The sequence below is a fragment of the Diabrotica virgifera genome, chromosome 6, assembly GCF_917563875.1.
Source record: "Diabrotica virgifera virgifera chromosome 6, PGI_DIABVI_V3a".
Lineage (NCBI taxonomy): Eukaryota > Metazoa > Arthropoda > Insecta > Coleoptera > Chrysomelidae > Diabrotica > Diabrotica virgifera.
Window position 1 is genome coordinate 209,874,621 of NC_065448.1, and position 15,401 is coordinate 209,890,021.

A 15,401-nucleotide genomic window follows, 5' to 3' on the forward strand; every position below is an offset into this window, starting at 1 on the left:
AAAAGTTGACTAAGGTACCATCCATAAAGGATTTTTGAATTTGAGTGGCATTATCTACTCACCGTCAATACATCGCCCGTTTAAATTTTTTTTTCCAAACATATATAACATATATAACATTTTTCTTGTCAATATTATCTGTTTTATTCATTTTTGATAAATTTATACCAAATTTCTGTGAAAATATGAAAAAAAAATTTATGGATGAAATTTATGGCTAAGGTAACACCGGTTATAAATATACGTGTCTTCTAATATGTAGCCAGTGGCGGAATCCCAATCGTTATTTTCTCTTTGTTGTTCTTGGTAAAATTTTATTTATAAGACTTATGCATGAGAACACGTAAATTCTCTTATAGATTATCTTTAGGTAGGTAACATTTTAGCTGTTTCTAATGATAATTGAACTCGTCAGGCGTATCGTACGGTATTCTTCGCGTTTTTGGCTCTATTTTTTGGATATAGTTTGGATGTTATTCCCAATAACCTATATCTTCATCGTCCATCTGTCATTCTGACTATGTGTCCTGCCCATCTCAATTTTAGGCTGGTTATTCTTTCGATGCCGTCAGTCACCTTGGTTTTTCTCCTGATATCTTGGAGAGTGTGTGGCCGCATGTTACAAGCAAGTCGGTTTTAAAAGTGCTCTCTCAAAAGAATCCTACTTTCACATGAAATTTATCAGTCTCTCCCACACCTGTCCTAACACTAGTCGTTACTCTCTCATACATATCCCACACAATCTTTACATATTCACCAGGGACTCCTTTCTTATTGAGTGCCCACCACAGAATCTCTCGAGGAATTCTTGAAAAACTATTTAAGTTAGACCTACTGGGAAAACAAAACGTGAGAATGGAAGACAAAATCGACACAATTAGTAAAGAATTGGCAGAACTAACAGAAGAAACACATAGATAAAAGAAAAGAATCAAGAACATCAAACAACATTGCAAATTCAAGAAAGAAGGGTAGAAGTATTAGAAAGAGAAGTAAGAGAAAGGAATCTGATCATCCAAGGAATAGAAGAGATTGAAAATGAAGACAAAATGCAAATCAAGCATAAGATTTCAGAAATATCAGGAAAATTGCAAGTAGAACTAAAGACAGATCATGATATTATAGAGATACGAAAACTTGGTATCAAAAATGTTCATAAGAAAAGACCGATCCTCATAGAATTCAAAAATTGGAGTAAAAAGAACGAGGTCCTCAAAGAAACAAAGAAATTAAAAGGTACAGACATATTCGTAAAGACTATCCAAAACACATCCAAATTCAAAGAAATAAACTTCGCAAATATCAAAAAGAAGCAAGAGAGAAAGGTCAAAATTCAGGTACTCGTTATAACAAATTGCTCCTAAATGGCGAATTATTCACTTTGCAAACCTTATCACAAGAAAATAAAGCTATAGTAATAGAATATCAGAAAAAGAATAAAGTTAGAAAATATGGTGATAGATCCCTCTCGGAGGAAGAGTTATCAATGGGCACTATTACAGGAAGATCAACGAAAATAACGAAAACAGCGTACTCAAAAAACAAGTAACTAAAGCAAGTTGGACGGAGATAAAGAAAAAGAAAATAAGACGAAAACAATGGAAGAAGACACTACCGAAAACAGAAGAGAGGAAGAAATACTCACTGTCGGTGCGGACGCCTGCTTAATAGTAACAGTAATGTATTTAAAAGTAATGATAAGGTGATTAATTCTTATGGCGACGGCGGCGGCGTCCGCATTGAGGGTGAAAATAGTAATAGTTATAAGTTCAATAAGAGAAATAATGATGATTTTTTTATAAGAACATTTGATAATTTTGATTTTGTTTTTAATAGTAACGTAGACTTTAATTTTAAGAATATAGGTAAAGATAACAGAATTGTAAAGGTAAGTCAGAAAAACGAGCCAACTGCAATAATAAACCAAGGCATAATTACTCATACTTGTAATGTTAGGGAAAGTCAAGGCAATAATAGAACAAGGAGTATTGGACTGGACCGTCGTCATCGGCTGACCGCTGAAGGCACATCGGAGGATGTTCCCAGCTCTAGTCAAATTAACGCAAAAAATCAAAATACGACAAGTAATGCTGAAATAAAAAGGGGCCACGATGGCGACAAAAGATTGAAGGTACGAAAGAGACTAGAAAAAAAGGTGAATAAGTACAACAGGAAAAAGGAAAATAAGAAAAGTGGAAAAATTTTAATTGGAACTTGGAATATAAGAACAATAGGAGAACTACAAAACCTTATTGAACAAATAAAAATCTACAAAATAGATATTTTTGCGTTGTAGGAAATGAGATGGAAGAACGAAGACATCTGGAAATATGGAAAATATCTAATATGTCATGGTAATTCAAGAGATGGACAAGGTGGAATGGCCTTCATAATAAGTGAAAGATACAAGCATGTAGTAAAAAGCTTTACTAACATAAACGAAAGGATAGCTACTCTGAAAATGAAAGGCAAGTTCTTTGATATTAATTTCATTAATGTGCATGCACCTACAGAGGACAAACAAGCAGAAGAAAAAGAAAATTTTTATGCCAGATTAGACCTAAGAGTGTAAAATATAAACAATTATAGCGTTAAATTAACTATAGGCGATTTAAACGCAAAAATAGGAAGAGAGGAATTATATCAGGGAACAATAAGTATACTTAGCCTGCACGAAATAAGTAATGACAACGGGCAAATAATCATAGATTTTGTAACAGACAAAAAAATGGTGATAAGCAGTACAAAATTTCTACATAAAAATATCCACAAAGAAACATGGGATTCCCCCGATATGAAAACAAGAAACCAGATCGACCACGTCTTAATAGAATGAAGCAAGACATGCTTCAGATATTTCAGATGTGAGAAGTCATAGAGGGGTAAACAGCAGCTCCGATCACCACCTTGTGCTAATTAAATATAAACAACAAATTACCGTCAAGGAAACAGAAAGGTGAAAAAAGATCAAATACGCTTCAGATATATTGGCCTCTAATGAGAAAAAGAGAGCAAGATATGAAACGAAAATAGAGAACATAATTGAACAATGTAATCAAGTAAATGAAAATCAGGTCAGAAATATCGAAGATAAATGGAGCATTTTAAAAGAAGCAGTGATAACAGCTGCAAATGAAGTAGTGGGGGAAAGCAAAGAACCTAGCCAAAAAATATGGTAAAACAAAGATTGTCAGAGACTAATGGAACAAAAAAACCAAGCTAGGCTTAAAATGCTGAACAACAGTACGAAAGAAACCAAAGAGGAATATATTACAAGAAGACGACAATTAAAGGAACATCTAAGTTTTAAAAAGAGGAAACACAATAAAGAAAAGATTGAAAGGCAAAAATAACATGAACAAAAACATGAAATAAAACTATTATGTAAGGAAATAAATCTTGAAAAAAAAAAGGTTTCCAACCAACAACAAAATTATGCAAGGACAAAAATGGGGACTTAATAGCAGACGAAAAAGGAGTGCTAAAACGGTGGAGAGAACATTTTAAAAAACTATTGGAATAAACAAAATCAACGTTACTAAATAGAAGAGCTAAGATTAGTAGGAGAGGCTGAAATAGACCAAGATGCACCAACAGAAGCAGAAATAAAAGACGTAATAAACAAAAATTAAAAATATCAAGGCCCCAGAATGCGATACAATAACTGTAGAAATGTTAAAATATGGAGGACATAGAATACAGAGTGAAATATCAAAGTTAATACTAGAAATATGGACCACAGAAGTAATGCCGGAACAATGGAAAATTGCAGTGATATGCCCTATACATAAGAAGGGAGATAAGTTAGATTACAATAATCTAATAATCAAATAAGAAGGAAGAATAAATAATATAATGGAACAAACAACAGGGGATTATCAAGGAGGATTCAGGAAAGGCAGGTCAACTATAGACGAAATATTTACAGTAAGGCAAACGCTGGAAAAATTCTTCGAGCCGAACACCGAACGACATCATCTATTTGTAGATCTCAAACAAGCGTATGACTCAATAATTAGAAAGGAATTATATAGCGCAATGCAAGAGCTAAATGTGTCAAAAAAACTAATCAGATTAGTAAAACTCTGCCTAACCAACACCAAAGCAAAAGTAAGGATCCAAGATCAACTGTCCGATGAATTTAACATTAATGAAGGTCTAACACAAGGGGATGCACTGTCAATAACACTTTTTAACCTTGCGTTGGAACAAGTGATCAGGAAAACTCCTATAGATAGAGATGGTACAATATTTACAAAGCTCAATCAGGTCGTTCCCTACGCAGATGATATAGACATAATCAGCTGGACATTAAAAGACCTAGAAAAAATTTATACATATTTTAAAGAAGCGGCACAGACTATGGGTCTAGAAGTTAATGTCTCAAAGACAAAGTACATGAAAACAACTCGGGAAAAAGTACAAACGAAAGGCAACATATCTCTGAGCGGGCAAATATTTAAAAGGGTAGACCGTTTCAAATATTGTGGATCAACAATAACAGAAGGAAATAAAAACAGTGATGAGGTAACAGCAAGAATTTCACTTGGAAACCAATCCTTCTACAGCCTACAAATATCATAAAGTCAAAATCAGTATCTATTAATTCAAAAGTAAAATTACAAACAACAGTAATGAGACCTGTAGTAATATATGCATCAGAAACATGGACCTTGACTAGTGAACAAGAGGAACAACTTCTTAGATGGGAAAGAAAGATCTTAAGGAAAATATGTGGATATATACAGGAGAATGGAGAATGACGTATAAGAATGAACCACGAAATAAATAGAATGTTTTACAGACCGACTATCATAAAAGAAATACGAAGTAAACGAATGAGTTGGTTAGGACACGTAGAAAGGATGGATGATAAGAGAACTACAAAAACAGTACTTAGAAAATAATTAAATGAGAAGAGACCGAGAGGTAGGCCTAGAAAGAGATGGATTGATGGTATTAATCAGGATTTGAAAGACCTAGGAATACGAGAATGGGAAAAACAAGCAAAGGAAAGAAAAACATGGGCAGATATAGTCAAACAAGCAAAACACACATAACGCCGAAAAGACCTCAAAAACGAAACAAAAAAGTAATATTTTAGATAAATATCGTTTAGAACTTTTGAGGAGTTATGCGTGTGGCTGGCCTCCACACCATGTAAAACTTTAGAGCCTGGAAACCCTAACGGGCGACCATGGCCCTGCATGGACTGTCAGCGGTCACCGATGATGATCTTTGTGTTTATTATGTCTAGCAGAGTTATTACTAACATAAACCGCCAATCCATACTTCTCTCCAAGTATTTTCTATTGATAGTATTATTGTTTTCTTAATTTTATACCAAGTTTTACGATCTGTTTTAGGTTCCTGAAATAGCTCACTTGAAAGTGGTTATCCAATGTTCTGTATTTTGTGGAGTATGGCCAATGGTTTATAATCGCAATGACAAACGTACGGTGAACATATGGTATTACATATGGTCATGGATATCATGCGCCATATGTTTTTGTTATTTACTATCCTCTTGGACAGGTGTCTACGACAATATTGTGCATGATTTTGATGTGCAAACTTGCAGCCAGTCAATCATGAGTTGCTGTCGTCAAACGATTTATATCGCAAGAATCTTTTATTTGTGGAAAGAAGATACTATTAATCTTCTACGTGGAATAAAGAAAAGGGAAGAACAGATATACGATTCTCAAGATAAAGATATAATAGATATAATGAATACAAATATTAAAAACAATCGTAAGTTGGATTGGTGGTACATACTTTTTCAAATGGGAGGTAAGTGATTACTTTTTGCAATAATGAGTAGGTATAATAGTCAATTAACTCACGGATTTACTATAAATTATAAATCTAGGGTGCTCGGTAAAAGAAGTATAAATCAATTTAGTCAACTTTTCAGGAGAAGCAAAAAACGAAAAATAATTTTGTTCTGAAGCTAATTAATTGTCATATCTCCTAAATTGTAGTACACAGAATTGTTATATTTACCTATTTTACTTTGTAAACATTAATCTTGAAGATGGTATATCTTTTTTTTTAATAAATGGAAATTACAAAAAAAAATGTGACTTATATTATTTGGACCACACGTACCAGATGATTTATACTATTTTGTTCAGCCCAAAAAAGCTGTTGTTTATTAAAAAATAAATAAACAAAAATATATTTATGCAATATTTATTAAAAAACAATACAAAACATAGGAATAATGGTAACGGAGAAAAGTATTACTCTGCGTCAGATGAATCTTCATCATCTGGAATCACATCAGCAGCATAAGTTGTCTCTAAATTTTTATAAAGGTCGTGAAATACTGGTCTTATCAGAGGAAAAAGATTCAAAATATCCTTTTTCTTCTGCACTGCTATAGCAAGAGTGCTTTTATACAAATTGCTGGGTACCAACCTAGCATTAGTTTGTCCTCTACGTAGTACACTTAGCGTCAGAAATTTCTCTTTTTCATCAAGTGATGTTTTATAAACAATAATTCCATTTTCTCTTGTATAACGAAATTATTTCACATCAAACCAGTTGAAAGGATTTCCTCTTGTATCTTCTTTACAAAATCTGACAGTAGCTCTGACAAAAGTAGCTGACAGCTACTTTTCAAAAGATCTGAAAAATTTAAGAAATCACCATGGTAAAGTTCTACAACATTGAATTTCTTCTTTTTTCCTGTAGTTCTCACAAGCTGATACCAGTCGTGAGGATGGCTTTTTGGAACACTTAACCGTTTTTTTTTTGCTTTTCGCTCAATCCATGATCAATATCACACTCCATATGACTGTGCCCACTCACCATGAATTTATGGTCAATAACTTCTAAATTAGTGATATTTTGCATTGCTACTAAAAATATCATAGCAACATGTGAATTTTTGTTCTGACCACCGCATGTATCCGAGTACAGGGTTACTTTGGAAACATGTGGTGTTAGTGATATTAATTCTTTACAAATACATGTAGCTATATTGTTACCTCCCCGGCGTCCTTCATCTTCGTGCAACATGTAACATGCCACACTTCCTTCTCCATTCTCGTGAATATGTAGGTAGGTTGTATGTCCATAACTGTCTTTTGTAAAAGGCAACAGAGGAATTTACATATGGAGTTGGGAGACAAGTTTGCAAGTCAAAAGTGAGGCATCTAAAAGTACTACCACATTTTGCTTTTTCTGTGTCGTTGCTCTTCATAACATATGCATTGTCTGCAGCAGTTTGATGAATACTTATCTCATCTTTTATTTTAGTTTTATCATCTTCTCTTTCAGTAACTTTGAGTTTATTACTCAGCACATCACATTTATGGCACGTATCTACTTTAGGTTTTTTTAAATGAAATGTTCATTTTATGGAACTCTCTTTCATAGATAGGTCTACAGACAGGTGATTCATTTTCTTCACAGTATAATTTGTACATTATCTTAAGATTACGATTGCATGGCAAATACAATCTACTACTTTCTCGTCGAGTATAATGAGATTCATATAGCGGAAAAGAATTTATGTGGGACTTCACTGCATTAATTTTTTCTTCATTATGCTTGTAGCAGAAGGATCACGACCACGTTGGTCATCAGTTATTCTCCCTGAAATATTTGAATCCCTATTTGCAAGAGCCAGTATAATAAACATATTTGTCTCGTCAAATGTTTTCATAAAACATTTTTTACAAACTTGAATTCTAGCGCCATTCACCTTTAAATGAAAAACAATAGCCACTTTGCGAACTTTTTCTTTATCCGGATCCAAGGTCCTTTTTCTAGTGGTTTTAGGTGGTTCGGAGTCTATAAGGCTAACAATATATGCAACACGTTTGTTACGATCACCTATATTGCACAGTGGTCCAGAAAATAAACCACTTACTCATCTATTTTTATCAAATTAAACCTACGTAAGAAGTTAGTATTACTTATTCTCGCTGTCCCTATTAGGTGTAATCTTTAATTGGTAAAATTCCCACAGTTTAGTTGTCAGCCAAACGCGAATTTTTATCAGTTGTTTCTTGAAAATCTCGTACAGAAAAGAGTAATATTTGCTCAGTAAGCTTGACACACGTATCTGAAAGCGATCGTCTTAGTATAAGTCGACCGCCTTACTTGGATATTATTCAGTATCAATGGTAAAAACAGTACATATGTCGACATGTACTATTAGAGCCAAGAATAGTTCACAAACTCGAAGTGTATAAACAGTATAAGTTGACATAAACTGTTTTTACCAAATTAAAAGTTCATTTAAGTAGTTGTACTAAAAAGACCAATTAATTTTATTTAATTTATAATAGCATATTGACTTGTTCTATTGATACCAAGGTAAAGATATAGTCCTTTATAGTCTTATTCTGCAAAAATAATATTTTGACCATTTTTGACTTATACTCTTTTTACCGAGCACCCTAGAAATAACCTCTTGAATTGACATGGAATTTGGCATACATATAGGTAACATGTCAAAGAAAAAAAGTGTGGATAAAATGACTAGTTATAAGCAACTTTTGTTCTATATGATTTTTTCACGAAGCCAATACTTTTCGAGTTTGCGGCTAAATACACTCACAGGCACAAAATTCCGCCTCTCAAAATTTTTGATTAAGTTTAACAATTTATAACGTTATAATTTGTACACCGAGGTTCAAGATTCTTGCATCAGTTTGTAGGTACATAATATCGTCGGTGTACAGCAAAAACCAGGTAAATGACAAATTGTAAAATATTGAGTTAAGTATACCAAAATTCTCAGCTTTTTACGCTCTACATACAAGTAAAACCCAGTAAATGATACGACTTACCAATCAGCAGATAATTTGTGTGATAAACAAATAAGTTACACATAACCAACTTTTAATTTTCAAGTAAAACAATCTATCGCTACTTACTTTCACAAAATTAAAGGTCTGTTGCATGTAAAATCAAGTAAGCGCACATATATTATTTTGCCGGACAACAATATATTTCTACTGCTGTATACCATATTTTCAGTAAAAAGGTGATAAATGTCTTTAATACATTTTACATGTATATTTTATTAAAATTTATCATTCATATCTACTAGTAAAATCGATAGCATCGACTATGTTTCTTTAAATGGTCAGGAGGTACAAGTATGTGAGAAGTTTTGTTGTAAGACACTTTGTATATCAGCGTCGTTAATGCAAGATGTTGTAAGAAAAATTGATATTCTATGTTGTTATGCAGATACGGGCAAAAGAGTCAATCATATACTGCCAAAAAAAACAAGCAATGAATACCGAAAAATTGTGAAGGCTCATATTGAGTCTTTTCCAACCATCGTCCCACATTATATTCGTCAAAGTTCGAAGGGTAGATATTTGGACAAAAATTTGAGTATATGGAAAACTTTATATAAATGATTGTCAGCTGAAGAAACCGGAAGGTATTAGCGAAATTACATATCGAAGAATATTTTCTAAAGACTATAATTTAAGCTTTTCTGTCCTAAATAAGATCAATGTTTAGTTTGTAATAAATAATATTTATTAGCCCTATCATATTATGACATGGCTAATCCAACTAAGAAACCGGATTTAGAAAACAGTTACAGACAACATCAGAAAAAAAAAAGAAATAGGTATGGAATCTCGAAAAACTAAATGATAAGAAAAGCTCTATTCAACAACGGAATGGTGTTTCAATCACTTTAGATCTACAGGCTATACTACAGATTCCAGATTAACTGGACAATTCACATATTCTTCCCGAAAATTATGGGTATACAATTTGTGTGTAAATGAAGCCGCATTACCAAATGTAGCTTACCGTTTTGCCTGGTCCGAAATTAACGGTAGACGAGGGAGTTCTGAAATAGAAAGCATTATACTCACTATTTATCAAAATGTATCCCAGAATATGTAAGCAAGTGAAATAAGTGTATTTTCTTATACCTGCAGAGGACAATATCGTAACATAAACTTTTAGAGTCGGGGTATTCTTGTATGGAAGTTGACTCTATACATAGCAGCATCTAAACCGCTAGAAATCAGGTCTTTCTATGGTATGCCAGATTACTTGTCTGTTTTTTCAAAATGCAAGGAAAACTAAAAATGTCAAGGTCAGTGATAAAAAAGTATGTATAGAACCATACAAGTGTAAAGATTTTAAATAGGTACTACGACTTTTATGATTTAAAAAATTGTCACACACTCTAATTAAAAACCGAACAAAAGACCAAAACGGCGAAAAAATAATGTGGTTAAAGATAAAAAGATGAGATTCGTGAAAGATGAGATTCGTGAAAGAAGAGACAAACAGAATCCATTTCAATTACGACGCGTCACTAAGCTTCATTTCCTTATTGATACTGCACGGCAGTCAACAAGAAAAAAGCAAGCTGAGTTATCAACTAACATAAGCATGCTTATATTAGTCGATAAAAACTTAAGAAACTTTATAATAGAACTTCGCCAACTAGCACAGCAAAAAACAGAGATTTGTTACAGCTATTTGATAGGATAGTGATACCGGAGGAATATAACAGGTGGTATCGTATTTTCGATGCCAATGGCATGTTGTCAGATGCAATCTGACCAGTAATACGCATAGTAATATTATTTTCTTGTATCCTTAACACGTTCAAAATAAATTTGTTTTTTCTGCAAAACTGCCTATCATTTATTTAAATAATATCCATATAACTACAAACAGCTCTCAATAAAATGTTCAGGGAAAACCAGTTAAATGTTTTAATTATCGACTAATCCCTTAAAAACATTGCTATAAACTAGTTAAAGCCTCATAATCCGATCAAAAAGGTACAAAATATTATATTTGGTTTATTATATTTGTTATAAATGTGTTATTCACTCCTCAATGTAATGTATAAGCTCCTAACAAAAATTTTAACCAACAGATTGACGACAAAATTCGACGGATACCAATCGAAAGAACAAGCTGGTTTTAGAAAGGGATTGAGCACAAGTGATCATTTATTAAGTATGAAAATCCTTATAGAACGAGCAAATGAATACAACATCCCTCTATATGTAGCGTTCATAGATTTCGAAAAGGCTTTTGACAGTGTCGAACATTGGGCAGTGAAAAGTTCTTTGATTAACAGCAGAATTGACCACAGATATACAGACCTAATAGCCAATATATATAAAGATGCCACAACAACAATTAAAGTATACGAAGGAACACAATCAATTCAAATAAATAGAGGCGTAAGACAGGGTGACACAATATCACCGAAACTTTTCAATCAGGTTCTGGAAGATATCTTTAAAAGATTAGAATGGGAAGAAAAAGGTATAAAAATTTGTGGACAACGCTTGAACCATCTAAGGTACGCCGATGACATCGTATTGATAACCGATAAAAAAGAAGAATTGTTTGAAATGATGAAAGAACTGGACATAGAAGCCGGAAAGATAGGCCTTAATATGAATTACAGCAAGACCAAAATCATAACAAATACAGATGAGGACATCACAATGAGGATCGGACAAGATGAAATAGAACAAGTTCATGATTATATATATCTGGGTCAAATTATAAAACTTAACAAGGAAAACCAAACAGCAGAGATCAAAAGACGAGTTAGACTGGCATGGGCGGCATTTGGAAAACTAAGCTACATCCTTAAAAACAAAAGATATCCACAACATCTTAAGACCAAGGTATACAATCAATGCGTACTCCCTGTTCTCACTTACGGTTCCCAAACGTGGACGTTTACAAAAGCAAACATGGACAAGATCATAAAGACGCAAAGAGCAATGGAAAGGCAAATGTTGCACATAAAACTATTGGATAAAAAGAGAAACGAGTGGATAAGAGAGAAAACCAAAGTTAGGGATGTTAGACAAGAAGTTGCAAAGTTGAAATGGAGATTTGCCGGACACACTATAAGACAAAAGGAAGACCGATGGAACAAAATTCTCATAAATTGGAGACCGTGGCAATATAAACGAAGCAGAGGAAGACCACAAATGAGATGGGCAGATGATGTCAAGAAGCACGTGGGCTCTAGGTGGATAACTGTAGCGACAGACAGAGAAGAATGGAAAAGGATTGGGGAGGCCTATGTCCAAAGATGGACCGAAGAAGGCTAACTAGATAGATAAATGTGTTATTTTAAGGGTAACTGATTAATTTAGATTTACAGGTAAAACCAGGTAAGTGACCGGATCTCCATCTTAAATTTAGGTTAAATCAGCTAGGTGTCTTAACTTTTTCAAACTAATGATAGAATATCATTTCTGATATATGCATCTTTCACTAGAATACCGAATATTAAACACAAGTTATCCTCTTATTTCAAAATAAAACACTACACTTTAAAAACGTTTTTTCTCGGTTTCGGTATTTCGGCATTTACCTGGTTTTCGCAGTATACCGACGATATATTGATGTCGTTTGTTATTATTCCAGTAAAAAAAATTTTGCTTGGATTGCATTATACGATGGTGAATGAAAGCGTTGTATTTTCTCCTAACTTTAAAAAATTCTGTAGAAAAATTGGAGAGATTTTGTTTCGTACTTTACACTTTAGTCAGATAAATAAGAAGGGAACACTGGCAAAGTTTCTCAAAACACAAGAAACACGACTTCCAAATAATTAGAGAACACAAAAAGAAGTATGGACAATGATCAGAGGACAAAGAACAGAAATGAATGAATTAATAAAAAGGAAACACATTCAGAAGGAAACATAGGCAGACTACCTACTTTCGATCTTTATTTACTAAAGGCGACGATAATGAACCACCTATTAGCCTTGCGACATCCAATATTGGACATAGGCCTCCCCTTCGCTCCTCCATCTTTCTCTATCCTGAGCCATGTGCATCCATTTTGAGCCGGCTTGGTGTTTTAGGTCATCTACCCATCTCCTCTGTGGTCTCCCTCTCTTTCGTTTATATGTCCATGGTCTCCACTCTGTAATAATTTTATTCCATCTTTCGTCTTTTTGTCTAATCGTATGACCGGCGAATTTCCATTTTAGTTTAGCTGTTTGACGAGTAGCATCTTTAACTTTTGTGATATTTCTTACCCAGGAATTCCTTTTTCTATCTGACAGTCTTACGTTGATCATTTGTCTTTCCATTGCTCTTTGTGTTTTTGCAATTCTGTACATATTCGCTTTTGTGAACGTCCATGTTTGACATCCATATGTAAGGACCGGAAGAATACATTGGTCGTAGATTTTCGTTTTTAGATATTGAGGGTATTTTTTATTCTTCAATATGAAGCTGAGCTTACCAAACGAGGCCCACGCTAGCTTCGTTCGTCTCTTTATTTCTGCGTTTTGGTTGTCTCTATTCAATTTTATTATTTGTCCCAAGTATATGTATTCATTCACTTCCTCTATTTGGTTTTGTTTAACTACGATTCTTAACTCATCTTCTTGATTTGTTATCACTTTTGTTTTGCTGTAATTCATATTTAATCAAACTTTACTGGCTTCTTGGTCTAGTTGTTGTATCATTATTTGTAGTTGTTCCTTGTCTGTAGCAATAAGGACGATATCGTCAGCGTATCTTAGGTGATTTATGTATTGGCCGTTAATGATGATTCCATATTATTCCCATTGTAATCTCTTGAAAATGTCTTCTAGTGCTTGGTTGAAGAGTTTCGGCGAAATCGTATCTCCCTGTCTAACGCACCTTTTGATAGGTATGGGGTGTGTATTCTGTTCAAGTTGGATCGTAGTTGTGGCCTTGTATATATTAGAGATTAGTTCTGTATACCTGTAATCTACTCTGCTATTGTGTAGTGATTGTTTCACTGCCCAGTGTTCTATGGAGTCGAATGCCTTTTCAAAATCTATATATGCCATATATATGGGTATTTGGTATTCATTTATTTTCTCAATAAGTAACTTCATTGTCAGTAGGTGATCACATGTACTGTAGCCTTTTCTGAATCCTGCCTGTTCTTTTGTCTGATAAAATTGTCGAATTTAGGAGTTAGCCTGTTGGTTAATATTTTAGTTAACAATTTATACATAACATTAAGCAAGGTAATCGGTCTATAATATTTCAGATCTTTTTTTGTCTCCTTTTTTAAACAATAATAGGGTGATTGCTTCATTCCAATTACTGGGTATGTTTCTCCTATTTAATATTTTGTTCAATAATATATATATATATATATATATATATATATATATATATATATATATATATAAGACTTCCCTTGTAATCTTTCCGCCATTTTTAATCATCTCCACTGTAATACCGTCTCTTCCTGGTGATTTATTATTTTTCATTTCTCTCAGGGCTTTCTTTATTTCTAGTTCAGAAATGAACCACCAACTCTTGAAATTACGACAATTGAAGAAATAAACATCGAGGAGTGGGAGGTAAAGCAAGCTTTAAGATGTGGTTAAAGATATATCTGCATGGTTATAACTACTGCAAATCGAATACGATGTAAATTGAAGCTGCAGTGTCAGATAACAGAACAAGTGATGGAGTTTAAATATCTAGGCATCACACTATCTAGCTCCGGCGAGGTCGAAACAGAAGTGAAAAATTAAGTTAATAGAGCAAACAGAGCCGCAGGTTACCTGAATGATACAACATGTAGAAATAAAAATATCGGAAAAGAAATGAAAGGCTGAATTTAGAAAACAGTCATCAGACCCATAATGACATACGTGGCAGAAACACAACCCGTACAGACATACCTACAAATTAGAAAAGAATGCTCGAAACAGCGATGATGAAAGCTCTTCGAAAAATCGATGGTAAGACACTATGAGACAGAGCTAGAAGTACAGATATAATATGACGGAGGTGCAAGGTGGATAACATTAATAACTGGATACGAAACAGAGGAGTAGAATGGAATGAACTGCTGCTTCAGGTTCCTTCCCCTATCGGAGGTTGGAAATCATCATCGCTATTTTAATTTTATTGGCAGCACTTCTGAATAATTCTAACGAGCTGCAACCGAACCACTCTGTCAAATTTCTTAGCCAGGATATTTTGCGTCGTCCTGGGTTTCTCTTCCCGTTTATCCCGTTCTTCAATTTTATAAACGTGTTTTCTATTCTAGATCTGATTTCTTTTGTTTGATCTCCATCTTCGGTTAGCCACGTTCCTAAATATTTATATGTTGTTACTCTTTCGATCGTTGTATTATTTATGATCAGGTTATCTACATTTTGTGGTTTTTTTGAGAATATCATTGATTTCGTTTTCTTGAGATTCATTTGCAGTCCGTACCTTTCACATGCATTTTATACATGTTGTATTATGTACTGTTAATCTTCCATGTCACTTGCAAATATGACCGTATCGTCCGCATATCTAATATTATTAATGCTATTTCCGTTGACAAAAATACTTTCCACAATATCCAATAAAGCTTCTTGAAATATCACTTCACTGTAGACGTTGAATAATAGTGGTGAAAGT

At 33.6% G+C, this 15,401-nt stretch overlaps 1 protein-coding gene across 1 annotated transcript in view; it reads left to right on the top strand.

Moving 5' to 3' along the window:
- Positions 1-5,372: 5,372 nt before the first annotated feature.
- LOC126886685 (odorant receptor 63a-like) overlaps positions 5,373-15,401 on the top strand; it is a 51,780-nt gene continuing 41,751 nt past the window's right edge. The window contains exon 1 of the mRNA XM_050653682.1: positions 5,373-5,793. Within this exon, the coding sequence (XP_050509639.1) occupies positions 5,430-5,793 (364 nt within the window). The 5' untranslated portion in view covers positions 5,373-5,429. The remainder of the gene's footprint in view (positions 5,794-15,401) is intronic.